Here is a 27209-nt window from a genome sequence, read left to right on the forward strand (position 1 = left end):
TAGTCCAGGATGAAAATTGTAGGTATATATTTTTACTGATTTTTGGAGGTGCACTCCTTGTGCCCAATTAAGGCCTATTTCTGCTTGCTGCATATGATGTAGCCCAACATTTTTGGCTTTTTTTGCCTAATTAATAGAGACTCTTAAAGGAGTTTTCCGGGACACACAAAAAAAAAAGTTAAACAGGCCGAAAATGAAATAAAATTGAATGCTCCCTATTCAGCGCTGCAGCCCACCAATGACCGCCTGATGCTTCCTCTAGGTCCCATGCAGTCGGTGATGGGGCTGCAGCGCTACACAGGAAGTGACTGGGATAGGAGAGTTTTCAGTTTTAGTTCATTTTAAGCCATTTCTTTTTCTATGCCCTGGAAAACCCCTGTAAAAGGGACCTTACAAGTCTGCTAGTGATTTAAACCATGGTCCTAATTTGTATAGTTTTTCTTAATATTTCCCTAACCGTTCCCCTGTTTAAATCAATAGCTCTATTGTGAAGGAGAAAAAAAAGTTACATTGCACGCCGCCAACCAGTAGCTGTCTGGTTGGTGCTGCAGTAGTGACTAATAATGGTGTCCTCACAGTTGGCACGGCTATTTTGCCTTGATTGAGGGCCCGTTGGGCACAGCTATCACTGACTTAACCCCTTGAGTGGCGGGTTTCTTACCACCCTGTCGTGCCCACCAGGGCAGGTTTTTTAAAATGGTCAAATCATTGAATTTCAACTAATTTTGCAGTTGCGTCTCAAGTGACATAGCTTTTTCATTTTTCCATTGACATGGCCATATAAGGGCTTGTTTTTTGCGGGACAAGTTGTGATTTTTTTAAACAGGAGGGGAGGAAAAAAAGAAATGGGGAAAAAAGAAAAAAAGGGGCCATGTCATTAAGGGGTTAAATAATGTATTAACTTCCTTCTCTGGGTCATTACGACGCACGGATACCACATGTGTGATTGTATTTTTGATTTTTACAAAGTAAAAGGAGACCAGTGTTTTTATAAAAATTTTTTTTTTATAATTTTTTTTTTTTTTCTGTCCCTTTAGGGGACTTCCACAGGGACCCATCAGGACCCCCTGATCACATTCCGGGGGTCCGATGGTGACAGCCCTTTACATGCTGCAGTGACAGCCCTTTACATGCTGCAGTCACATAGACTGCAGCATGTAAAGGGTTAACACAGCAGAGATCGGAGGTTTTCTCTGATCTCTGCTGTAAGAGCTAGTACCTAGCTGTCCTCTGACAGCCAAACACCAAGCTCTCCCTGCCACAGAGACCATCGGCTTGCTTCTGACAAGCCGATGGTCTCTATGGCAACCTGTAAACAAAGCAGGACATTGCCGGCATATCGGCAATATCTTCTGCTGGTTTTTCAAAGCCCTTGCTTTGTTCTCTGTGGGTCTGTGCAGGCAGAGCACACTGTCACAGCTTGTGGCATTGTGTTCTGCAGCTCCCATAGTGATACATAGCCCGGAAATCTTCCGGGCTATGTCACTATGAGCAGTGGAGCTCGTCCCGGAAAATTTCCGGGCGTGCCACTCAAGGGGTTAACCCAGCGAACGGAACATACCGTAGGGTATGAAATGATTCTATAAAGGTGTTTCCTGAAACTCCAGTTTTCGAATTGGGAAACGCACAATGCTGTATGTGTGGATCAAGATGGCCATGTTTGAGCAAATTATATATTTTCAAGCAGAATATGAAAAAGTATGTGATAAAGATGGAGAGAGAATATGAATATTACACAATTATACACACTTTTTTCATATTCTGCTTCAATAATATGTTACGCTGTGATCACTTGGCTACAAGTTGTGCAATGAATAATGATCTTCTCAACTAGTATCGTATAACCTAGAAGTAATATTTTATGCATATTCTACTATCCTAAATTTTCCTGACACCAATGAACATCATAAGAATGAGTTTAAAGGGGTGTTGTGCCTCGAGTTATCCAACTATGTGGGGGCAGAGAAGTTCTAAATCGTGTCCAAGGTAACCGGGTGGTATAGAAGGAGGTGTGAGTGTTGTCCTCACTAGCTTTCATCATCTCCAACCACATTAAATCAAAGTTTCTGTCCATATTCCCCTAAATGGCGTTGCCAATGCATTCAATAATGTAAGGAAAGCAAACAAAATGTTAAAAACTTATTTTAAAGTACTTCACATTTCTTTCTTTCAGAAATTACGAGGAAGTGGAAGCGCTATGGAAACAGGAACAGTTTCTCCAAGTGATGTAAGTGTTCAGAACTGGAAATAGATCATGATAGATATAGTATATCGGTGAATCATAGACCACAGCTCAGCTACTTGACAACTGGTTCCTGGCACGTTACTGATTGCTGGTTTCCGTCGGCTTTTACCTTTTTGTTAGTTTCACTGTAACTTCACTCATTAGTTCAGTGTCTAATCCAATCCAGTCTGTTCTGCCGCCCACATTTTTCTTAACGTGTCTCAGTATGTGACACAAGCTGTAGCTAGATGGAGATTGACCTAAGCCCCCCATAGTAAGTATGGCTTTGGAAATAGAAATGACGAGGTTTGGCCGTAAAGTATAACAAGACCTTGTAGGGGTGATGGTGGAGGCGGAAGAAGCCATAATTAGACTCTTAGTGAAGTTTGTTGAAAATATGTGGCAATACACAGTGTTATCAGTCTTGTCAGGTGGGAATTTAATGTAAAATGACATTTGTACTGTTTCTAACACTGCTTACATTGGACAATACGCTGAAGAATCCAGTCCATATCCCTGTAGAATAGTGCAGGAGCCAAGACGCAACCTTGAAGAACACCAGACGAGCTCTCAAAACTAGCAGAGGTTGAACTGTTGATACGGACTTTGGCGGATGTGCCCTGATGCATGTCTTTTAGTAGGTTTAGAAGGGATGTTGGGATCCCAATGCCACTCAAGGCTTTCCAGAGGGCTTCTCTGTTGACCGAGTCGACCGCTGCTTTGGGATCGACATACATAATGAGGAGCGGTTTGTTCAATTCTCTGTGCATTTCTGAGAGGAGCCTAAGAGCGAGTATGACATCCTTGGTGGAGTGACCTGCTGTGAAGCCTGACTGCTGGGGTCTCCGCTTGGAGGTCAGGAGTGGTTCTACCCTAGAGGGTAGAACGTGCTCGAAGACCTTGTCGGGAACCGAAAGGAGCGTTATTGGTCTGTAGCCAGTGCATGCTGTTTTGGGGCCCTTCCCCTTGTACAGGGCGAGGATGATGCCCTCCTTCTATTTGACGGGGACTTTCCCACAAGACCAGACGTGCAGAAATAGTTGATATAAAGCAGTGCTTATCGGCTCAATTGCACATTTCAGCAGTTCAGGTAGAATGCCTGAGCTGCTGGCGTGTCCGTATCTAATTTTCTGAATAGCAGAATAGACCTCTTCCCATGATGCATCTGTACGCACAAAATGGCCGTCTACAGCAATAAATGCGAGGTCATCGAGGTCATGGCACGGATTAGCCGGTGGATGGTCTAGGGCGGATGAGCAATATTCACGCCAGTGATGAAGTGTCTCGTCATAGTTTGTACAAGGGCTGCCATCAGATTTATGGATTGGCGTATGCCGGCTGGTCCCTGAGGACCCTTGAATTCTGACGACTGCCTTGTATGCTGCTCTTAGATTGTTTGACTTCAGACTCTCCTCAGCTTCGTCAGCCAGAGCATTATAATACCGCTCCCTGTCTTTCTTGGCCTTTGCCCGGAACACGCCCTTCAGCCTCTTACATTCTGCTTGGTCGTTTTTAAGGCGGACTTTCGCCTTCGCTTCAAGGACCTGCATAGTGTCGTCCATTAGCCAGGGCTGCCTACAGGAATGCCAGTATCCGAGAACGGTCTTTGTGGTTTCACGGATAGCATCTCTTGTGATGTTCCAAGCTGCCTCTGGTCCATCTGGGAGAACCATCTGGTTCATGGGGTCACTTTTCCGGACTACCACTTCACCGACCTGGACTACGCCAACGATGTTGCACTCTTTGATGTTGCATCTAATAATCTGAGACCCTCATTGGAACAGTTAGGAATCTCTGGTCTTCACCTTTTAACCCCACCAGTTGGGATGTGGGCTTCGCTGTGGAAGAAAGTGGTCCCAATAATGTGGCAGCTGATGTTACTGGAGGTCTAGGCACGGTACTTGAGGATATGAACAAGAATGTAGTCAGGATAAGCAAAATGTCAAGAATTGGGGAATAGGAGCAAACCTGCAAGTACACATTGAGCAGACTAAATAGACTACTATACTCGGGCATCCTCTACTGGAAGGGGATGCCTGATATAACAGGAGGTGTCCTGGGATTGGCAAGGGAGTGTGAAGTTCGGCGCGTTAAGAGGGCAGACGGGAGCTTGCTACATTGGTGTAGACGCTGGGGACTGACTCCTGCTTAGAAGGGAACATGAGTTTGTGACGTGACCACCAAGAGAGGGGTAGGTCTACCATCTCTTTACGGGGGCCAAGGCGTACAAATGTAGTTATCTGAGCAACAAGAGCCAAATTATTTCATCTTCCCATTTACTTCCCATATTATGATAGGTAGATGGCTGGGTCAAAGCATCTCAAAAAAGGCTGGTCTTGTGGCATTTACCCGGTATCCAGTGTTTATAACCTACCAAGTGGTTCAAGGAAAGACAGATTGTGAACTCGCAATAAGGATTATGGCTCATAGGGTGCAAAAGCTAATCCGTCTGGTGAAATCCCACGGAAGAGTTACTGTAGCACAAATTTATCAACAAAGGAAGCTTTATGATGGGTGTCAGAACACACAGCACATCGTAGCTTGCTGCATAGTCACAGACCATAGGTGGGTGGAGGTGTGTGTTCCTTATCTGGGGAAGAGATGGCACCAGGATACACTATGGGCTGATGCCAAGCCTTTGGAGACAGTGTAATGCTTTGGGTAATGTGCTACTGGGAAACTTTGAATTTTGCCATTCATGTGGATGCTACTTTGACATGTGCAAAGAAAAAAATGGAACAGTTCTAATTCCTCATGCACCTTTTCTTTAATTCCTGTGGAATATCTCTAAAGGGTTAATACTCTTCCTAAATTCCATTTTGAATACTTTGAGGGGTGCAGTTTTTACGAACCAACTTGCCTCTTAAGTAAAATGAGAACCTATTTATCACGCTCATGAAAACTAATAAAGGGAGTTACTAAGAAATGCTGAATGAACCTCTATCACCATTGAATCCACTTTGACTCTGCCATTGCAGACTTATTAATTGGACTTCTCTCCTATATCAATAATACCGGAGAGTGAATCCGATTACTAGTAAGGAGCCCACTTATGAGAGTTCTTTTCAACTGTGTTTGTCTGTACGTGTATGTAGGTCTAGTCGCCTATGTACGCTCTATATTGAGGAGTGAGATGCACGTAGGCAAACCGTGGGCCCTGATTTTAAAATGGCTTTATTAAAGTTAAATACTTTTATTATATGTCTATACTGTGAAGGGAACACTTAAAATGTATTGCTTTATCAAGTAGGCTTATGGTAAATGTTAATTAACTATTTTGTGGCATTTCGACTACTGTGTCTTATAAGGAGAAAAACAAAGTTTGAAAATTGGAAATTTTTTTCAAGTGTTTAGTAAATTTTCTTTTAAAGACAAAATTTATTGATGAAAATTTACCACTAACATAAATTACACAATTTCAGGAAAAAACACTCAGAATCGCATTAATAAGTAAAGGCATTCAAAAGTTATTACCACATATAGTGACAGATGTCAGACTTGAAAAATAAGGCCTTTGTCTTTAAGACAAATGGCCTTTAAGGGGTTAAGCATCTCTGGAATGTTCTATTACAATAAGTCTGATCAGTTGAGGGCCCCGTCTCCCAGTTTACAGGGAAGAGTCTCTTACGAAGGTCTTGGTGCCACAGGAGACATTAGGACATCTTGTGGTGTCCATGCTTCAATGATTCAGAGGCGGTTTGATGGTATGGGTGGAACCTACCCGATATTAGGCAGGTGGTTTTCATGTTATGGTGATTTTTTTTTGCATATAAATGTGGGAATTTGGCTTTATCTTTTTTTTTTTTTCAAGATCTGTCCTCAGAATGTTGTTCTTGTCAACATTCATAATAATTCTGAATCTGCTATCTGCTTAAGGAAAATTTGTATAATAATGTACATTTCTCATTGGAAATGACAACCTTGAATTTCCCCTGCAAATTGTCCACATAATGTCACCAAGCCCCCACTTGTTCCTTTTTATAAGAGCTTGATATATCTTGCTAATTATTTTCTTTTCATGTAGCTTTTGTCTGGAGCGGTTGGAAAAAGCCAGATTCTTTGTGTAGCAGCAGACATTTGACCTTGCAGCCTTCTCTTACATGTTCCTGTAATGGTTCAGTTTTAACGTTCTTTTCGAAGATCCTCCGCTGTGCGGCATCCTGAATTCATTTTGTTTAGATTTGTAATATTAGTATTAATTTTTTTCCCTGTATGTGCACAAAAACACCAACCCATTATTACCACATATATCATAGGTAGAGATGAGCGAGCATACTCGGTAAGGCGATTTCTCTCTCTCCCTCCCAATCCCCTTTTGAGCGATTCTCGTTCTGTCTAAATACTCTGACATCGTGCAGTTTTCGTGCACAAGTTGTTGATTGCTGAATTCTAGCATGCTAGAATTCAGGGATCAGCTGTTATCAGTGGAGCAGGCTGTTATCAGCTGGCTGCCCTGATAAGATTCTGTGTGCCTGTGTCCTGCTGTGAATTCATAGCGGGGCACGGGCTCTGAGCACAGAGAACACTACAGCTATTAGCAGCTGCGGTGGTGTCCCGCTCCGGCTACATATTCTATAGTAGCTAATTCCCTAACCGCTTGACTGGTAACAAATGTCGGATCACTGTGGGTCCGACCTCTAGGACGCCACGTGAGCCTTTCATCTGTGCGTTTCAAATCATCCATGAGAATGGAGCAGTGGTAAGCATGTGTTACCGGCACACCATTCACTTCTACAGGAAAGAGGAAGAGGACCGAGCGCATTGCTCTCCCTCCGTCCCATAGAAGTGGATGGAGCTGTGGTCTTGCATGTGCACCTCTGCTCCATTCTCATGGAGGATTAATGGCACAACTGTTTTTAAGGATAACCTTTTTGGAAAAGCATGTTAACTTTTAAGTAGGCCACTTTCTGGTTTCCTAATGCCTTTCTCTTCTGTATTCTGCACTTTCACTGTTTAAAAAAAAAAAAAGAAACTGAAGAGATAATGGATTTAACACTTTTTCTGTCATTTCATTACCAATAACCTTCTTTTGTCAGATCAGCCATTACTTGTACTGTCGTTATTTAACAAAACTTTGTGCACACATGAGATTTGCAGCAGATTTCACTCATTGCTATCCAGTGAGCAGAATTTGCATGTAACAGGTGCTGTAAAATTCTGGCTTTTCCTCCTTCAGATAGAACCTTCTATGCTTCCTTTTCACCTGTGGTGACCATGCAAAGCGAACAAGCTTTACCTTACATTTAATTGTAAACGGTTATAGGGAAGTCTGTTTGGTGCTTGCCATCTATAAATACCTGGATAAGTTAATGATGGTGTCCTCCCAGCAGGCAGAGATGGTACTGACTCTAGCTACTCACGTGATGTGCTGATGCATCATGAAATTGATAGCGCAGAATAGGGAAAGAGAAAGCGGGGACAAATCTCAACATAAAGATGGTGCCTGATAGGTATCAGATAGGAGGCTGCACTAAATGGAAGTGACTGCAATATACATAGGAGACCTACAGTGTTTTAAGACAATCACGTGATGTGTGAAGGGATGGAAAAAGGTGTTTTCGCTGGAGTGGCCTTTAACTATTTATGCATGCCATGTTTCTTCTGTAAAATCTAAAATCCTTTGGTTTGTGTATAGACTTAGCAGCAGAAAAGTTATCCAGATGTTAGTACTTGCTGGTAAAACTCTCCAAGAAAAGACTAAACTATCCATTTCTTATGATAAGAGCATGGGCGAGCCAATACATTATAATTATAATTGAAGTTACAAGCGGCAAACTCTGCAGTTGCATAAATGACCCCTATTTATCACTCTCTCAGTGGGCACTAGTACCATAAAAGCATCATGCTGCCACAAAGCCAATAATGTGTAACGTTACGCAGCAGAAAGAAGCACTATGCTGCTGAACTGTGTCGGGAATAGCTACGAAGAATGGACTTGTTTGAGCAGTTTTATAAGCACCAGGATGGCAAATGCTGCACATCATTGAGTGACAACCCTCAACTAGCTGCCACTTTGAATGGTATTATGAAAGGCGTTTTCTGTAGAAATACTGTTGATGACTTATCCTCAGGGTAGGTCATCAATAGTTGATCGGCCCGGGGTCCGACCAATCATCTGTGCTGGCGCATGCTATCAGCGCCGCAATAACAGAAGTTGAAGCGGAAGCCTCCATGCCGACCTCTGTCTAGTGGCCGGCGCTTGTAAGTACAGGCACAGTCTCATTGAAATCAATGGGAGCCGTGCCTGCAGTTACAAGCGCCGGCCACTACATGGGAGGTCGGCGCAGAAGCTTCCTCTCCGACCTCTGTTGTTGCGGTGCTGACAACGTGTGCCAACACAGCTGATCGGTTGGGGTCCCGAGCGGCAGACCCCGGCCGATCAACTGTTGATGGATAGTTCATCAATAGTATTTCCACAGAAAACCCCTTTAATTCAAGTAAAAATGAGCTAGACTACAGTGTTTATGTAATTAGCTGTATGTTTTATCCTCTGTCCAGGTGTAAAGACTTTTTGTAATGAAGATGGTTGTATTGTTCCAATTAACAAGGCTGTGAACCTTTTTTTCCCTATTGTGTTTGTCTCCTTTGGGTACCTTTTTAAGCTAGGCTGACTATTGGCCAAATAATTGCTCAAAAGAGCAAATTCAAGGAATTTTTTGTTCAGTGTAAAAACATGGCCACCAACAGGGTGACAAGCCATAAGTCGTCCATCGTTTTTGTTTCAGCTTACCAAAACATAGTCGCTGGTTGTTCCGGAGTCGTCCGCTGTAAAGTGTCAGTCATGTGTGTTTGAACAACCTGTGAATGAATTTGCATGGGGATCCCCTCTAGGAACGATATCTTGGCAGACTAATAAACTATTATCGCTCCGTGTAAAAGCAAGCAAAAGACTGTCCTTTGTACACTTCATCCACTTTTCTGAGCGACTATCAGTATTTGGTGGTCTGTGTTGAGGGTTCCTTTTTCCTTTTTTTTACTTTTTTTCGCCAATCTCTCCCGTGTGTTGCAGCCAAAGTAAACTGCTCCTGCGTTTGTTGTTTTCTTCGTGTGATTCTGATCTTTTTGTCTTCCCCTCTTAGAGCTCCCAGTATGTGCAGTGTGTTGCTGGATGCCTTCAGCTAATGCTTCGGGTTAATGAGTATCGTTTTGCGTGGGTGGAAGCAGATGGTGTCAGCTGGTAAGCCTTCTTACAGAGTATAATGATGAATGCTAAGAAACTTCTAAATGACAATTGCTGTCACCATGGATTTGACTGCCGCTTGGGAATACTAGTGATATGATTATTGAAAGAGAAGTTATTCAAAAAGTACAGGAGACAAGTATGTTTTAGACAGCCCGACAAACTACTAAATAAAAATCACTCCTGTTCATTTCAGAACCCAACCCCATATAATTTTTTTTTAATTTCATAGTGTACTATTTAAGAAAAAGTAAAATACCATACCTTTTAAAAAAAAAAAAAAAATATATTGCTTTCTGGCGTCATCGTTTGAACTCCACAGATCTTTTATTTTTCTTTTGGTGGTGTGTGAGGGCTTTTTGCAGGATGACCTGTATTTTTTTTTATTGGTACCATGTCGTGGTACGTAACTTTTTGATCAGATTTCATCCAATTTCTTCTTGGAGACTGGGTGACCAAAACAGCGGGACTCTGCCATTGCATATTTTGTCTCTGACTGCTTTCAACATGAGGGATAATTAATGTGCTGTATTATTAAATTAGACTTTTAAGAATGTTGCCATATGCATTTATTTAGTTATGTGACTATTTGGGGAAAAAGTAAATTTTTAAAAAAATCTAGAAAGTTTAAAAAAAAAAAAAAAAAACCTCTTTATTTATCTTTCCTTTTTTTTAGGACTTGAACTGGTGATTATCTGATCACTTACTTTATGCTGTAATACTTTGCAGTATATCATATTTTAACAGCCATTTTATTAACTAGTAGGCAGAAATCCATGGCAGACCTTGGGGAGCCTGCAGTCTTGCTGCAGAGGGGTTGCTCAGGTGATAGAGGGAGCACCCTCCCTCTGTTGGTGATTTAAAGATCACTGTCACTGTCAGTAGCTGCCAACATTAGTGTTGTCTCTAGAGATGAGCGAACCTACTCGTTTCGAGTAATTACTCGATCGAGCACCGCGATTTTCGAGTACTTCCGTACTCAGATGAAAAGATTCGGGGGGGGGGGGGGGGTGGAGGCGTGGTGGAGCGGGGGGTAGCAGCGGGGAACAGGGGGGAGCCCTCTCTCTCTCCCCGGCGCTCGGGCGAAAAAGGGGCGTGGTCGAGTACGCTCGCTCATCTCTAGTTGTCTCCTTTTGTTACAAACGCAGTCCTGAAAATAAATAGATTGTGGAAGAGATCTCTGTGTTATCCCCCGATTTTATATTTATACATAGTTATTGGGTTGCCTCTCAGCATACTTTAGTTTGGCAATTCCATTTATTAATTTAGTTAACCACCTTTGAACCCACCCAAGCTCTGATATGTGTTTCTTGAGTACCGGTGCCCCAAACAGTCCACAATATTCCATGTGTGGTCTGACCAGTGATTTGTAAGAGGAAGAACAATGTTCTCGTCATGCGCCCCTAGACCTCTTTTGATGCACCCAGTGATCTTATTTGCCTTGACAGCAGCTGCCTGATATTGGTTGCCCCAGATAAGCTTACAGTTAAGTAACATTCCCAAATCCTTTTCCATGTCAGTTTTTTGCCTAGTGGTTTCTCATTTAGTGTGTAATGGTGACATGTATTTCCTCCACCCATGTGCATAATCTTACATTTCAGTGGTAAAACTCAATTGCCACTTTTCTGTCCAAGCCCCCAATTTATCCATTTGCAACCGCATTCAGTCCTCTCTTGGGTTAATTACTTTGTGTAATTTTTTTGCCTCTGCAAATATTCTTATTTTTCTGTTCAATCGTTCTACTAGGTCATTCAATTTATTGAAAACAATGGGGCCCAATATTGCCCCCTGTGGTACCCCACTAGTAACAGTGACCCAATCTGAATATGTACCATTAATAAGCACTCTGCTTTCTGTCATTGCACCAGTTACTTATCTACTTACACACATTCCCGCCCAGGCCAAGCATTCTCATTTTGCATACTTACTTTTTATGCGGCACAGTATCAAACACTTTGGAAAAGTCCAGAAGTACTAGATTCAATGACTCTCCCCAGTCTAGAACTTGCCTCCTAGAAGCTGATCTGATTGGTTTGACAGGAGTGACCCCTCATAAACCCAAGAGCCTTATGGGAAGGCACTAATAATCTCATACAGAGTCATGGTGTGATCAGAAGCACTCCAATACTCTATTGTGACAAAGAGCATTATTCATGGTCTTTATCAGTAAGCAGCCTATTGAGTTTGTGGGAAGACTGCCATCATTTTACATAACATTGGAATTTCTCACACCTCGTAATTCACATCTGTAGGTTTTCCAAAAGAGCTTTGTGGACCTATTTACATAAATCTGTCAAAACATCAGATACCTCCTTTTGGGCTCAAAGCCACCAGAGTTAAAGGAATGTATACAAAAAAAGCAAGAAATAGGCTTTAATGAAAAATTAAAAATAATACACAGGAATTTCTGAGAGCTGCCTTTCGGGCATATTCTCAGATCTATCAGATCCTTTTGACTACTTCTGCTGATAATAAGAAGCAGGTGCCTTGTTATTCATATTGTCCATGTCCGGGAGTTTTGCCAACACTATCAGCAAGTGTTGTGTGGCTACAGGTATTTGATCTTCAAGGTCAAAATCATTTCTAAAACATGAAGCATAAAACCTTAGTCTTAAAGAAGCAGTTCTTACAACATCATGCTTCATATAGAATGAGACATAGTTACAGAATACAAGTATTGATCAGATTGATTTACAGATACAAATATTAATAAAATTAAGAAACAAATCACTATGACAGGGTTGTTCCATGGGAAGAATTTGGGCTGGCCACTGGAACCCTAGTGATCATGAGAACAGGGACCTTGAAGATCCCCTAATGAATGGGAAGGCATTTGAGTATGCACACATCTGCTCTGTTCAGTTTAATGAGGTTGTCCCACAAAGCAAAGCACCTAAATTCAGTATCTCGGCATTTCCATTGAAATGAATAGAGTGGGTGTATATATGCTTTATCTTTGAGCCATTCATTCAGGAACCTTCGGGGCCCTCGCTTTTACTCTTTCCAATCCAATTTTGGATTCGGGGTTTCCTAAAAGGCTTTCTTTTTTTGCTGTTATACAACGGTGCCGTCTGCTGGATAAAGCCAGTGTGTGTGCGCCAGAGAGGCTCAGACTGCAGAGTGGCTGGCAATAGACGGTAAGAATACCCTGTCGGGCGTCTTTTGACATTAGAGCTGTACAAGCTTCAATCAGAATGTAGGAAGATGTTGGACAGGGGATTGGAAAGGGTTAATGATCATTGGGGGTTCTATGGATAGGGGATAACATTTTGGTGGTACAGCCCCCTTTAAATGGACATAAAGTGACTATAGAGCATGTTATATGCCATATTACCTGCAGTGTTTTGTTATATCGAGTGTGTATGTAGAATATATAATAGTTTTGAATTTAGTATAATGTTTAAAGAGTCTATAGAGCAAAAAAGTAAGATACCTTACAACTGAATCTTTACTCACTGAGTCCTTTTGGTGTTCTGAATGTATCTTACCTTCCATCTATTACAGTATAATGTCTGTACTGAGTAACAAATGTGGATTCCAGCTGCAGTATCAAATGATCTTCTCAATCTGGCTGCTTGCCTTCAGTCCACAAATGTGCGAATACTTGCGAAGGTATAACATTGTGCCAGTGTTGTCGGATATCCTCCAAGAGTCGGTCAAAGAGAAAGTAACAAGGATCATCCTTGCTGGATTCAAGGTAAGTCATTCATGCACAGTTAGATCATCTTGGGTAGGACTCAACTGGAAAAGGACATTCGTAATGTATCTGAAGGTTCTTGGTTGAGCATTTTGCATTTATTTACTATAAATCGAGCAGAACGATAAGGGACACTTTTATGCATTCCTAGACCTGTAGCTCCGAGCCGACGAATTATAAATACTAATAGGTAATCACATACAATACCACCTGTGTGTAATTCTAAACCAGTAATCATCTGCCACACTTTAAGGCCGCCTGCAGATGGCCGGGTCGAGTCCGGCTGCGAGGATTCTTGCAGCGGGACCTGACCCAAGCCCCAGCAGAGCAGCGCGCCACTCACCTGCTCCCGCAGCCCTGGATCTTTCATGTGCCGGCTGCTGGGCAGCCGGCGCAAGCGCAGACCGGAGCCGGTGGCCGTCTGCATAGGATTGCGTATTGTAATGCAATCCTATGCAGGCGTGTACCGGCGGAAATTCTGCGGGGAATCCCGCCGCGGAATTTCCGCCCGTGTGCACGAGGCCTTAATGCAAAAGTGTCTGGCAACAACTTATTTCCATCCTCCTTTTGAAAATGCATGCGCACTCCACAAGTGGACTGCACATGTGTATGGGGGAGTAGGAAGAATAGCTGCCGGCCAACAGTTGCCTGAACTGTATGGCCACCTTTTAGAAGTTGAAGAATAAACGTGGCCATTCGCAATGAGAAACCTGCCTCCTTCAGTGGGATTGGATGACCCTCTGATGTGTATGAGTGTCCTGCTGTCAAGCAACAGTCAGATGGCAGGAAAAAGGATTGGGCATGTTGGCAGCCGGTTATTCTTCTCTCCACATTGAAAACACATGCGTGCTCGGCTAAACAGAGTATGTATGTCCCGCGAAACAAAGTTGGGGTATACACTTCTGTATGGCCATATTAATGCACTTTGTAATATACATCGTGCATTAATTATGAGCCATACAGAAGTTATTCACTTACCTGTTCCGTTGCTAGCGTCCCCGTCGCCATGGTGCCGTCTAATTTTCAGCGTCTAATCGCACGATTAGACGCGCTTGCGCAGTCCGGTCTTCTCCCTTCTGAATGGGGCCGCTCGTGCCAGAGAGCTGCTCCTTGTAGCTCTGCCCCGTCACGTGTGCCGATTCCAGCCAATCAGGAGGCTGGAATCGGCAATGGACCGCACAGAAGACCTGCGGTCCACCGAGGGTGAAGATCCCGGCGGCCATCTTCGCAAGGTAAGTAAGAAGTCATCGGAGCGCGGGGATTCGGGTAAGTACTATCCGTTTTGTTTTTTTTTAAACCCCTGCATCGGGTTTGTCTCGCGCCGAACGGGGGGGCTATTGAAAAAAAAAAAACCTGTTTCGGCGCGGGACAACCCCTTTAAATGATTATTTTGTGTAAAGACGAAGATCCTAACCCTCAGCTTTTTAAGTAAGTGGCATGCGGTTTCAGCAGGGAGAAGGAAATAAGCCATTGTCTTCAGCTTTACACTGTCTTGGGGAAAAAACATCCGCCATCAGGAAGAGTCAAGATGCCTCTATATACATGAGTTAGGTGGTTGAACCTGCTAATTTTAGGCTTTTCTAAGTGTAAAGTAACCTTTAGGAGCCGTTCCTATTTAATTTTTCTTTTACTGCATTATTCGCTTTTGAGTGCAGTGCATTTGCATCACCGCAGTGTTGCTCTCACTTTATAATCTGATGCCATCACTGGGATTTATAGGGGTTGGAGCTCTACAGCGTGCAAGATGTCACTTGCTTCTAGCATAGAACTGCAGTATGATCTGGAATTTCATATCTCAGTTGCAGAAAACTAGGTAGAGATTACCAAAAAGACTTTTATGTGACTATATAACAAAGTGATCAGCTTGTGTGTTTCGCTTATTAACCCCTTCAGTGACAGGTTTATTATTACCATGTCATGCCTCACAGGGCAGGTTTTTTAAATGAGCCAACAATGCAATTGCAACTAATAAAGCTATTACACAGTTCTGCCGCGGCCAGGACACAGTCACTGTGCCACTATACTACTTTGACAGTTGGTATTATGGCAGGGAAATCTGAGGCTTGCTGCGCTCAGTATGCAGTAAAACCCCGGAAGATTTCGGATGACCGCTCAGTGCTCTGCACATTTCAGCACTAGAGCAGTCCACAGAAATCTTCTGGGGTTTAACTCCATTGTCAGTACAGCAAGCCCCGGAGATTTTCCGGGCGTGTTGCTAAAGGGGTTAAGGCATATAGGGCCGGGACTAACCTCCTATTATAGTCTGAGCGGAGAGCTACTAAAAAAGCTCAACCATTTTTAACATTTAATTCTACTGTAGTTCTCCTCTTGGGGACCAGCTAATCATTAGACCAGCTTCGTTTTAAAGTTGGGTTTAAGAAAGCCCAGCATAAAGTGTTAAAGTTCCGTCTTGAGATTCAGTTTCCTACAATTGAATGTTTATGCTTTTTATGACTATCTGATCAATCAGGTGAAATTGATTTGTTTACTTTGGTTACAGAATCTGCTAGAAAAGTCCACTGAAAGAGAAACCCGTCAAGAGTATGCCCTAGCCATGATCCAGTGCAAAGTCCTGAAGCAGCTGGAAAACTTGGAGCAGCAGAAATATGATGATGAAGATATAGTTGATGACATCAAATTTCTTTTGGAAAAACTCGGAGAAAGTGTGCAAGACTTAAGGTTTGTAGATTTCTGTTAGTGTCAGTCTGTCATCCCTATGCAAATGAGGAAGATGGAACAATAGCTCTGCAGCACCACCTATTGGAAGGTGACATTCCTGCAAATCAATGTCAGGCTCTTTAGACAAGCCCTATAACAATAACTGGGAATTAAAACCAAGCTTGAATATCATACACGGACAGCTGTTTTGGGGCTTTTGCCCCTCATCAGTGTGCAGTAGGTTTCTAGCCTGGATAGTTAGAGGCCTATAGATGTGGGTCAGGAAGAATATCGTCTCTCCTTAAGCTTGGCTGCTAAACTCCCTCCCTCTGCTCTCCTTCCCACTCGCAGGCTCACCTCTGCTCTCCTCACTCGCTTTAGGCGATGGGAAGGGTCGGTGCTAGGCTCCGCCCTGTCCCACCCCTTGTCCACAGCCAGCAATGGGAGGAGGTGGGGCATTGATTTGCTCCACCCCTCCCCTGCCATTGCAAAGAGCGAGCGGGGAGGAGAGCAGAGGTGAGCTGGGGGAGGGAGAGGAAAGGGGCAATGGATTGTTGGCTCGGCGTATATGCGCCGGAGCCCATGCCGTATAAACGGGCGCACAAATGGTAGATTTGTGCGCCTGTTCACAGGCTTTGATGCCACAGATAGTAGCATATATCGGCCGATGGTGAAAACGGTGGCCGATATACGCTCGTGGGAAAGAGCGCTCAGTGTAACTTTCAGAGATTGCTGAGAACTGCTAACACCACCAGATGTTTGGTATGACAACAAAGCCCTATTCAAATGAATGGAGCTATGGTATAATTCTTGCACAGTGTTAAATCCGCATTGCATGCAAAGTTGAGTGTTCCTACAAGTATAAGTGTGGCCAACCTGGTTCTAGAGGTACGTGAGGGTCTTCAATGTTAGTTCCCCACTGATCAGGCATTTAGAACATCATATATGAATGTGTTGGATTCATCTATATTGTAGGCTGATGTAATTCCTCAGAGCTACTAACTAGGAACCAGTGGAATAAGAGATTTCTCTGAGTTTACTAGGCTGAAATTGGCAGACTAGATTAAACCATCCCCTTTAATTTGCTGCTGTTTGCATCCTGTTTAATCACTGATTTTCAGGTAGTCTTCATTATTTTTCTGCTGATCTGCTGTTTGCAATCCATTTTCCGGCATGTCATAAGCCTGCCATTCTGCCAGTAGTTCACTGTACTGTACTTCCTTTCCCTAACTTGTCATGCAGCATTGCTCAGTCTCTGGTCCAATCAGCAGGGAGGCAATATCTGAATGCCCTTCACACCTGAGTTCAGGGGAGCAACCTAGGAGGATAATTCTTCCGCCCACAGCTAAGAAAACGTTTCATCGTCCCTGTAACTGCAGAAACTCAGTACCTGAACACGGGGCAGTGGATTGCAGAGAACCTGGAAGGAAGACCCCTAGTGGCAGCTACTTTAAAATTGATTTATAGTGGTAAAACAACAGCAATTTCTAATGAAAGTAGATTACAAAATTGATGAGGCACACATAGGCTATTACATGAATACAAGTTGTCCGAAAAGTTATTGCCCCTGTAAGTCCTACCTTCAGCGCATCCCTATTACATGATCCGCCATCAATTACTAATTGACTTTACCCTTAAGGGATTTGTCATGTCGAATAGCATCTTATTTTATAACACTGATAAAAATGTTCATCTAGTGTTAGCATGGCCGGCGGCTATTTTTTTTTTTTACTGGATGGAAAAGTCTTCAGCTAGACTGTGCATGCTGAACCTTCTGTAAATCCAGCCTCTACAGTATTTACCGAGTAGTCTTCATAGGCTTGTGTACTTGTTTGTAATGGGAATTGATTGATCCAACCCTAGCAGCCAAGAGCTACTTGATGGGAAGTTGGAGTGCTCATTAGTATTCCCTCCACATCCAGGTTCTGTTACTAGCCATAGACGTCTGGACAACTGGAGGTAGCAGAAGATTTAAGGATAATTGGCTTGCTTAGCTCTAGACTGGATTAAAAGTTATAAATATAGTTGTCGCTATACACTTATCTTACAAATTGACGTGTTTACCAAACCGATTTACGGAACAAGATTTTTCTTTGTAAGGGTTCTGCTGTCTGTATAAATGTCACTATTCCTCTACTCGTTGCTCAGTTGCTTGCCTGAGCTCAATTATTATGGTGCAATGAATGACTTCATGCGCTCTACAACAATAGAAATCTCCCAGTTGATTCTCAAATCGCCGTAACTAAAGATTACAACATTTTTCTAGACCGAAGTGAAGCAGGTTACAATTGTGAGATTTGATTCTAAGGAAATGTTCCATAGCAGGACTATTTAGCCTTGTGTTAATGACTTTCAAGATTACAGAACAGCTCACTACTTAAAGGGGTTGTCCCGCGCCGAAACGTTTTTTTGTTTTTTTTTAACCCCCCCCGTTCGGCGCGAGACAACCCCGATGCAGGGGTTAAAAAAACAAACCGGGTAGTACTTACCCGAATCCCGGCGGTCCGGCGTCTTCATACTCACCTGCTGAAGATGGCCGCCGGGATCCTCTCTCTCTGTGGACCGCAGGGCTTCTGTGCGGTCCATTGCCGATTCCAGCCTCCTGATTGGCTGGAATCGGCACGTGACGGGGCGGAGCTACACGGAGCCGGCATTCTGCACGAGCGGCCCCATTGAAGACAGCAGAAGACCCGGACTGCGCAAGCGCGTCTAATTTGGCCATTAGAGGCCGAAAATTAGTCGGCACCATGGAGACGAGGACGCCAGCAACGGAGCAGGTAAGTATAAAACTTTTGATAACTTCTGTATGGCTCATAATTAATGCACAATGTACATTACAAAGTGCATTAATATGGCCATACAGAAGTGTATAGACCCACTTGCTGCCGCGGGACAACCCCTTTAAGCCACCAATAAAAATGATTAAATGCTTGATACACTTAATAGGATGTCATTTTGTTGTATAGACTTTTTAAGAAACTGTTCCAACATGCCCAATAAGTTTCTAGAAGGCACAACTAAATAGGGTTGCCAACTTTACCTGGGTGAGAAAAAGTTATCGCCCCCAAAAAAGGCAATGATGATAATCTTATCTTTATATGGCGCCAATATATAGTCAAGGGGACCATAGACAATGCATAACAGTTTGAACAATCTGAAGGAGTGCCCTGCTCGCAAGAGCTTACAATCTATAAAGGAACAGTGACGACACAAGAGGTACAAGTGCTTGTTCTATACAGTAGTCCAGCCATCTTTTATATAGTGTAACATATGTAAAGCTGTATAAGCTGATCATCAGCCAATATTTGTGCATATAGAGATATATAAAGTGCATTAGGGAGTATAAGGGTTTTGTCAAGGTTGCTTACCCCCCGCGCTGTTACTGGGCGATGATATGGTACCTGTGACACATCCATTGACTTCAATGGAGCCCATCCGCAGCAAAAGAGAATGCTGCAATACAGGGAAGATACCCCTTCATTCTTCGGTCGCCGGACAGAATTTTATCTTCGTAACTTGTTAACCCCTTAAGGACATGGCCTATTTTGGGCTTAAAGGGGTTGTCCCGCGAAACAAAGTGGGTCTATACACTTCTGTATGGCCATATTAATGCACTTTGTAATGTACATTGTGCATTAATTATGAGCCATACAGAAGTTATCAGAAGTTATTCACTTACCTGTTCCGTTGCTAGCGTCCTCGTCTCCATGGAGCCGTCTAATTTTCAGCGTCTAATCGCCGGATTAGACGCGCTTGCGCAGTCCGGTCGTCTTCTTTTCTGAATGGGGCCGCTCGTGCCGGAGAGCGGCTCCTTGTAGCTCCGCCCCGTCACGTGCCGATTCCAGCCAATCAGGAGGCTGGAATCGGCAATGGACCGCACAGAAGCCCTGCGGTCCACCGAGGGAGAAGATCCCGGCGGCCATCTTCAGCAGGTAAGTAAGAAGTCACCGGAGCGCGGGGATTCAGGTAAGCACTGTCCGGTTTTCTTTTTTAACCCCTACATCGGGGTTGTCTCACGCCGAACGGGGGGGCTATTGAAAAAAAAACAAACCCGTTTCGGCGCGGGACAACCCCTTTAAGGACGCAACGAATTTTGGCGGATTTTTTAATCTCCATTTTTTAAAAGTCATAACTTTTTTTGTTTTTCTGTCTACGCGGCCGTATAAGGGCTTGTTTTTTGTGTGGCGAACTGTAGTTTTTGATGGTGCCATTTTGGGGTACATAGACTATATTGTAAAACTTTTAGATATTTTTTTTTTTTTAGGATAACAGTGAGAGAAAATGCATCAATTCTGCCATAGATTTTTTTTTTACAGCATTAATTATGCAGCATAAATGACACAATCCTTTTTTTCTGCGGGTCGGTACAATTACAACGATACCAAACTTTTCTGCAATAAAACCCCTTTTTTTTGAAATTTTTTAATTTTTTTTTTATTTTCTAAATCCCTGCATTCAAAGTTCTGTAACTTTTTTATTTTTCTATGTACGGAGCTCTGTGAGGGCTTATTTTTTGTGAGGCGAGCTGTAGTTTTTATTGGTACCATTGTGGGGTACATACGGCTTTTTTGATCACTTTTATTGCGTTTTTAGGGAGGCAAAACGCTGAAAATTAGCATTTTTGCCTCACTTTTTTAGTGTTTTTTTTTTTTACTTTTTTTTTTTTTCCATACAGAGTCAAAAGCATGTGTAACGTATTGTACGTGTCGTTACGGACGTGACAATACCAAATGTGGGATTTTATTTTATTTTTTTATGCTAATATGACAAAGTATTAAAAAAGGGTGTTTTTAAAAAAAAAAATTTATCTTTTTTGTACATTTTTTTAAAATAATTTTTTACACTGTTTGCGTCCCTCTGGGGGACTTAAGGCACAGCACTGATGATCGCTACGATAAGGCTTATCGCTTATACAGTGATCACAGGCTATGGCAATACAGGACGCCGGTATCTGGCGTCCTGTTGCCATAGCAACCACCCGGGCTCTCTGCGATTATATCGCGAGAACCCGTCAACTTCACAGAGGGAGCTCGCTCCCTCTGTGAACCCTTCCCATGCCGCGATCTACATGGATCGCGGCAGGGAAGGGGTTAACAGCGGGGGTGCATCTCAGATGCACCCCCGCTGTTACAGTGGGAGGCCGGCTATCACTGACAGCCGGATCCTGCTGCGGAATAGCGCAAGATCTGCTATGATCTTGCGCTATCCCTATGGCGTAAGGGTATGTATTTTGCGGGAAGTACCCCACTCCCATGACGTACCCTTACGTCATGGGGAGGGAAGGGGTTAAACAATAATAAGCGGACAATTCTAGATTTGAGCACTTTTAGAATTGGAAAACCCCTATACTCCTTATTCAGCAGTTAATTAAATGTTAGACTTCATCTGTTCCCGTCTACAAACACATTTGTTCTCTTTCCAGCTGTCACTATGATACGCGGAGCTTTGCTATTAATATGCCTTTTTGCGGCGCTCTTTAATTTCTACATTACAACATGCCAATTGGCAAACTTGTCTGTTGTGTGTGCATAAACCCGCCACCATGCTAAGAGGCTGCTTACCCCCCTCCTTTACAGCTCGTTTGATGAATACAGTTCTGAGCTGAAGTCTGGAAGATTGGAATGGAGCCCAGTCCACAAATCGGAGAAGTTCTGGAGAGAGAACGCTGCAAGGCTAAATGAAAAGAACTACGAGCTCTTGAAGTAAGTGCTAGTTCATTCGCTGCAGAGTGCTTCATAGAAATAGAGAAATATGGGATGCGCATATCTGAAAAACGTACATGTACACAATAGTGCAGAGCATTTACACTGAAAGACTTGCCGCTAGATCGCGGGCATCCTGCTCAGCGCTTCACCTCCTATAGGAAGCGCTGAGCGGGGAGCATTAACACAGAACGAGAAGCCAGTGAGCCAATGAAGTTTTTTAGCTGACTGAAAAGTGAGCGATTTTTATTTTTTTATTTTTTATTTTTTTCCTGCATTCACAGCGAACGATTTGCTCAAATTAGTTCATTTTAACGAATCTTGAGCGATCGTTATGCGTAAATGGGCCTTAAGATAAAATGACAATGGGGGTTGTGCCAACTTTTTATCACTTATCCGTAGGATAAGCAAGTTTGATTGGAGGGGGCCTTGCTGCTGAGACTTCCACGATTCCAATAACAGGGCTCCCATGTTCTCCTCTTCTCCTTCCCTTGTGGGGTTGCTGCATCAACTCGCGGTTTGAGTGGAGCGGTAGTCACGCATTTGTGGTACTACTATAATTTTGTTAGGACTCACAGCAACAGTATATGCACTCAGCTATCTTCAGCAATCCCATTGAGAATGAATGGAGCAGTGCTGCATGTAAATTCCAACAGCAAGAAGGGGACCATGGGATGGGTGGGAGTCTCAGTGCTGAGAAAAGTCGTTTTTGGTACAATCTATTAAAAGGGGGTTTCCCTTTAAAGATATTTACCCCAATCCATAGGATAGGAGATAAATATGTCATCGGCGACAGCCTGACGTCTGGAACCACTAATGATCCTGAACCCTACGTATCCAAATGCCCCATGTGAATGGAGTGGCCTTGCCCATGCAATTACCACTGCTCCATTCATTTCTGTGGGAGAGAGGAAGATTGCCAAACGCCTCGATCTTTTCCTGTCCCGTAAAAGTGAATGGAGTGTTACCTGAGCATGCACGCTGCTGTTCATTCAAATGGGGGGCGTTTGGATGCATTGGTGTTCAGATCGCTGGAGGTCCCAGCAGTCAAACCCCAGCAATCAGACATGTATTCCCTATCCTGTGGATATGGGATACATATTAATGGGATAATCCCTTTAAGAAAAGGTCCTAAAACTGGTTAATGGTAAATGAGTGTTGGGTCGCTCTTGTATGCTTGGTGGCATGAATAGCCCGTGCCAGCCACTGGAGATTTCCTTTACTTCCTCGGAGAAAAGGAAACCAGCTTTTTCCCACGAGCCGACATACTCGGAGCTGTAGACTTTTTTTTTTCCAAAAGTGCAATTTTCTGATGAGAACAGAAGTTGATGTGTTTACTGCATGTCCAAGATTTGCTACAGGCAAGACAAGGAACTGCTGTAGAAGAATGCTGGTGGTTTGTGTCACCCATCCACAAACAGAGCCTAGATATTTGTAGGGGTTCTTATTGTACTTACTCTTTCTCGCAGCATTTTAACATGTGTTGTATATTTTGTAACTCGGAGTATAGTGGTTTTATTCTCGGTAATATACAGTACTGATAAAAGTTTTAGGCAGGTGTGGAAAAATTGCTTCAAACTAAGAATGCTCTCAAAAATAGAAGTGGTGATAGTTTTTTCTGTCAGTTAACAAAATGCAAAGTGAATGACTAAAAGAGAAATGTAAATCAAATCAATATTTTGTGTGACCACCCTTTCCCCGCAAAACAGCATCAATTCTTCTAGTTACACTTGCACAAAGTTTTTGAAGGAACTCTGCAGGGAGGTTTGACTTGGAGAACTAAACACAGATCTTCTGTGGATGTAGCTTTCTCAAATCCTTCTGTGTCTTCATGTAATCCCAGACTGACTTAATGATGTTGAGATCAGGCCTTTGTGGGGGCCATATCATCACTTCCAGGACTCCTTATTCTTCTTTACACCGAAGAAAGTTGTTAATTATATTGGTTTTTGTTTGGGATCGTTGTCCTGCTGCAGCATAAATTTAGAATCAAACGTCTTTTGTTAAAAAATAAATAAAAATAATAATTACTTTGCAGCATTTTGGTCACACCTTGTTGCAATGGAAGGACATCGCGATCCCCTGCTGTGGCTGTGACAGCTGCAGCAGGGGATTCCTTCAGTCAAATCCAGGGGCTTTGCCTTGTTCTCAGCGGTGGCAGCAGCGCCGGCCCCATTGAATACAAAGTGAGAACATCGCTGTGTGTGTGTGTGTGTGTGTGTATGTGTATGTGTATGTATATGTATGTATGTGTGTGTATGTATATGTGTGTGTGTATGTATATATATGTATAATTAATATATTATTGTGTGTGTGTATTGAGGTGCAGAAAGCCTTGACTTGAGGAATGTGTGTTCCAAAGATGAAGTAAGAAGAACCTTGCTTTTTGTGGAGCGCTGTTTAATTGGAACTCCTGTTACTGGTTATTTTGTAGAATCCTAACAAAGCTTCTGGAAGTATCTGATGATCCACAAGTCCTTGCGGTGGCTGCTCATGATGTCGGGGAGTACGTCCGGCATTACCCAAGAGGAAAGAGGCAAGTGTCTTGTTGTATCTGGTGGTGATCAGCTTTGATCTTTGTTTATTTCATGTTCTTCCTAGACTCCTTGCTATGACATTAATGCACCTTTCAGAATCCATGTCCTCTTTCTGTCAGGAATATTAGCGACTTCTGTAATAAGGTCTCTTATATGGTGTTACCACAGAAGATAAAAGCATCCGACTTGTTTTGTTTGTTCCCCAGTACTTTTTTGCAAGCTACTTTAATATTTGCCGCATCCGGTGACAGCTCTGTGCCAAAATTTTCAGTTGATCTCCTACTCCAGGTGAACCACATTAACCCTTTCCAATCCAATTTGTATCCTGGTTTTCCTAGGGGATTTACTCTTTCTTGGCTGTTATATAACGGCGCTATCTGCTGGCTAAAGCCAGTACTGCATGAGGTGACACGTTGGATAGGCTTTGACAGCAGAGAGGCTGGCAATATACAGTAAGAGAACCCCGACGGATGTCTTCCAACATCGGAGCTGTACAGCCTTAAATCCTACTATCTTCAGAGGTCAGACAGTGGATTGGAAAGGGTTAAAGAGATGTTTAACCTGTAGCTGCAGATAGGCTGAAATTTGCATTTCAAAACTGCAGGATTTGGTGGTAAAACGTGTGATTTTCATTCAGCAATTTTGAAGATCTGCTAATGTGCACATCCAAAAATGTTCTAGAAAGGTGATTCCAACGCCATTTGGGAACCGCATAATTGTTTTAGTTTAGCATGCCTTTCACCTTCACACATGCAGACGTGTGCAGTTCTCCGTGATCACACTACCACTTTAGTAGATAGCATCCACCAGCTGTTGTAGCTGTTCATTTAGGCCACCTGCACATGGGCGGGTCGGACCCCACATGCGGGATTCCCGCAGCGGAGTTCGACCTGGTGACCCCTGCTTTCCTCTCCAGCGTCTTCTCCTCTGCTGCTGATGTGCCGGCCGAAAGCGCCAGCACACATGTGCAGTACTGAGGACGCTGCGCCATTGCTATGGTGATGACTCGGCTGCCGCGATTATTCTGCAATGATAATTGCAGAATGGCCGCAGGATGGATAGCTTTCATTGACTCCAATGGAAGCCGGCCGTGCATAGCCCGCACATAATCGCAATCAATTTCTGCTCGTGGGCAGGAAATCGCATTTTGCCATAGCATGCTATGGGCTGGATTTGCTGCAGAATTTGGAGACTGAATCCCACTCCAGATTTCGCAATGCAAATCCGCCCGTGTGCAGAAGGCCTGGGGTATAGTATAGCAAGGCAACAGTTTAGCCCCACAGGGCGTTTTTGATGCCAAATGCTCTGGGAGCCTGCCTGCCGCATGTGTCAACCCGATTTATACAAACGCAATGTGAAGTAGCTTTAAAGAGATATTTGCCATTGCTTAAACCACTAATTCGGTCATCGTTTCATGGCTGTGCTTCCTGCCAGCACATTTGCAGAACTGGCCGACACAATAAAACAAAAAATGTCACTGACGGTTTACCATAAGGCCATACCATAAGTAATTAGCTACTCTATTTTACTGTGTTTTAGCACTTTTAGCCCAACTCCTGACTCATTGTAATGATGGGGGGCATTAAACGTTTTTGAACGCATTCAAATACGCCATTCGAACACGCTGTAAAACGCCACGTTTGAGAGAGTGGCCTAAAGCTAATTCAAAGGTGACATAACATGGCTGCATTTATTAAATTTTGTTACTAGTTTTTACTTGTATGAGACTATTTTTACTTTTTGAGAGGCATTCACAGTGTAAAGTAGAAGACCTGAAATAACCCCCATATACCATGTTTCCCTCGAAAATAAGACATTGGCTGATTGTGTGCTAAAAGCCTGTGAAGGTTACAAATATAAGCAAGTTAGTTATAATATAGCGCATGTATTGTTTCTGCTACATAGGAGATGAAATGCAGCTCACACTTTGTTCACTTCCTACTCCAAAAGCATTGACAATAAAGAGGAAATCATCAAGTTTCGAAAGCGGCACAGAAATGGCGATAAGATGCTGACTTCTGTCTTAAAGATTGTTTTCAGCCTTGACAATCATTCTCTTTGTTCTTTGCACACGGTAGAAAAGGTTAGGGTCGGTGCGCAACAGAAATTTGGGATTGTGATCATAATACAAATGTTATCAAGATACGTTCCTTCAACTTGTTTATTATGCTGCAGAGATGGAAATGAAAGCTGAGCTATAACCGCGCTCCAGTCTGGTTTTCTTATTTCAATAGCTCAAGCAACATCTTAGGATGCGAAGAACGTTGTAGAACAAAAGCCTGCTAACAATACAAGTATATTGACACGGTGGAGATGCACGACATAATTGGTGTCACAGATTTCTCCGTTGATTTTAATGGGAAGTTTGAAATCCTCAACAAATCCTAATTGTTGCAGATTTTTCTGTGTATTACCTGCAGCTCCGCAGCCGACTCTGCAAGTAGGGACGCTTTTTTTTTTTCTTTTTCTTAATTTTACAAAAAGGACTCTCCTCCTCTCTGGTCCTCTACAATATTACCTGTTCCCCTGCTGGTCTTAGCAGTTCAGTACCAAAATATCTGAAATCTTGATGGCCTTTAGGCTACTTTCACATGGGCGATAAAATCGCGCAATTTTCTCAAGATCTGACAGCGCTACAAATCGCATGTATGTGAAGCCCATGCTTACTAATGGGTTCATTCACATTAGCGATGTTTTTTAGGCTGTTACATTGGGAAAATAATAAAATTACGGCATGCTCCGTACAGCCGCGCTTAGCAATGTTTTGTAGCCCATGTTTCCCTATGGAGCCTTCCCTTGTTTTGCATCGCAGCGCACGAAATCGTGGTTTTCATGCGATGCAACTTTTACAGTGGGAAGTCCTTCTGTTTGTCCCTTTTTTAAAGAAGACCTAGCTGCATTAAAAAAAAAATACATTACCTAACAGGCGCTGTTCACTCCACCGCACTTCTTCTCTGGCAGTTCCACGGCACTTGTTTCTAGTCTTCAGCCAACACTTCCTGGTCAGGGGGGGTTCAAAAATCCCACCTCCAGGAAGCACTGGCTCTAATTGGTTCTCAAGCCACTCACTGCAGTGCTCAATGAACCAATCACAACCATCACATTGAATGGCTGTGATTGGTTGAGCGCTGCAGTGATTGGCTGTGCCGCAGCGCTTGGGCGCCAATCAGTGCAGTGGTCGATCAACCAATCACAGCCATTCAATGTGATG

At 43.1% G+C, this 27209-nt stretch overlaps 1 protein-coding gene across 2 annotated transcripts in view; it reads left to right on the forward strand.

The window, feature by feature from the left end:
• ATP6V1H (ATPase H+ transporting V1 subunit H) overlaps positions 1–27209 on the forward strand; it is a 79311-nt gene that overhangs the window by 32033 nt on the left and 20069 nt on the right. For both annotated transcript variants that reach the window (XM_066578333.1, XM_066578334.1), the window contains exons 8-13: positions 2174–2227; positions 9304–9401; positions 12909–13101; positions 15602–15780; positions 21336–21461; positions 23896–23997. In XM_066578333.1, coding sequence (XP_066434430.1) covers positions 2174–2227; positions 9304–9401; positions 12909–13101; positions 15602–15780; positions 21336–21461; positions 23896–23997 — 752 coding nt within the window. The remainder of the gene's footprint in view (positions 1–2173; positions 2228–9303; positions 9402–12908; positions 13102–15601; positions 15781–21335; positions 21462–23895; positions 23998–27209) is intronic.

The sequence above is a fragment of the Eleutherodactylus coqui genome, chromosome 9 (genome assembly GCF_035609145.1).
Source record: "Eleutherodactylus coqui strain aEleCoq1 chromosome 9, aEleCoq1.hap1, whole genome shotgun sequence".
In the NCBI taxonomy this organism is placed as follows: Eukaryota; Metazoa; Chordata; class Amphibia; order Anura; family Eleutherodactylidae; genus Eleutherodactylus; species Eleutherodactylus coqui.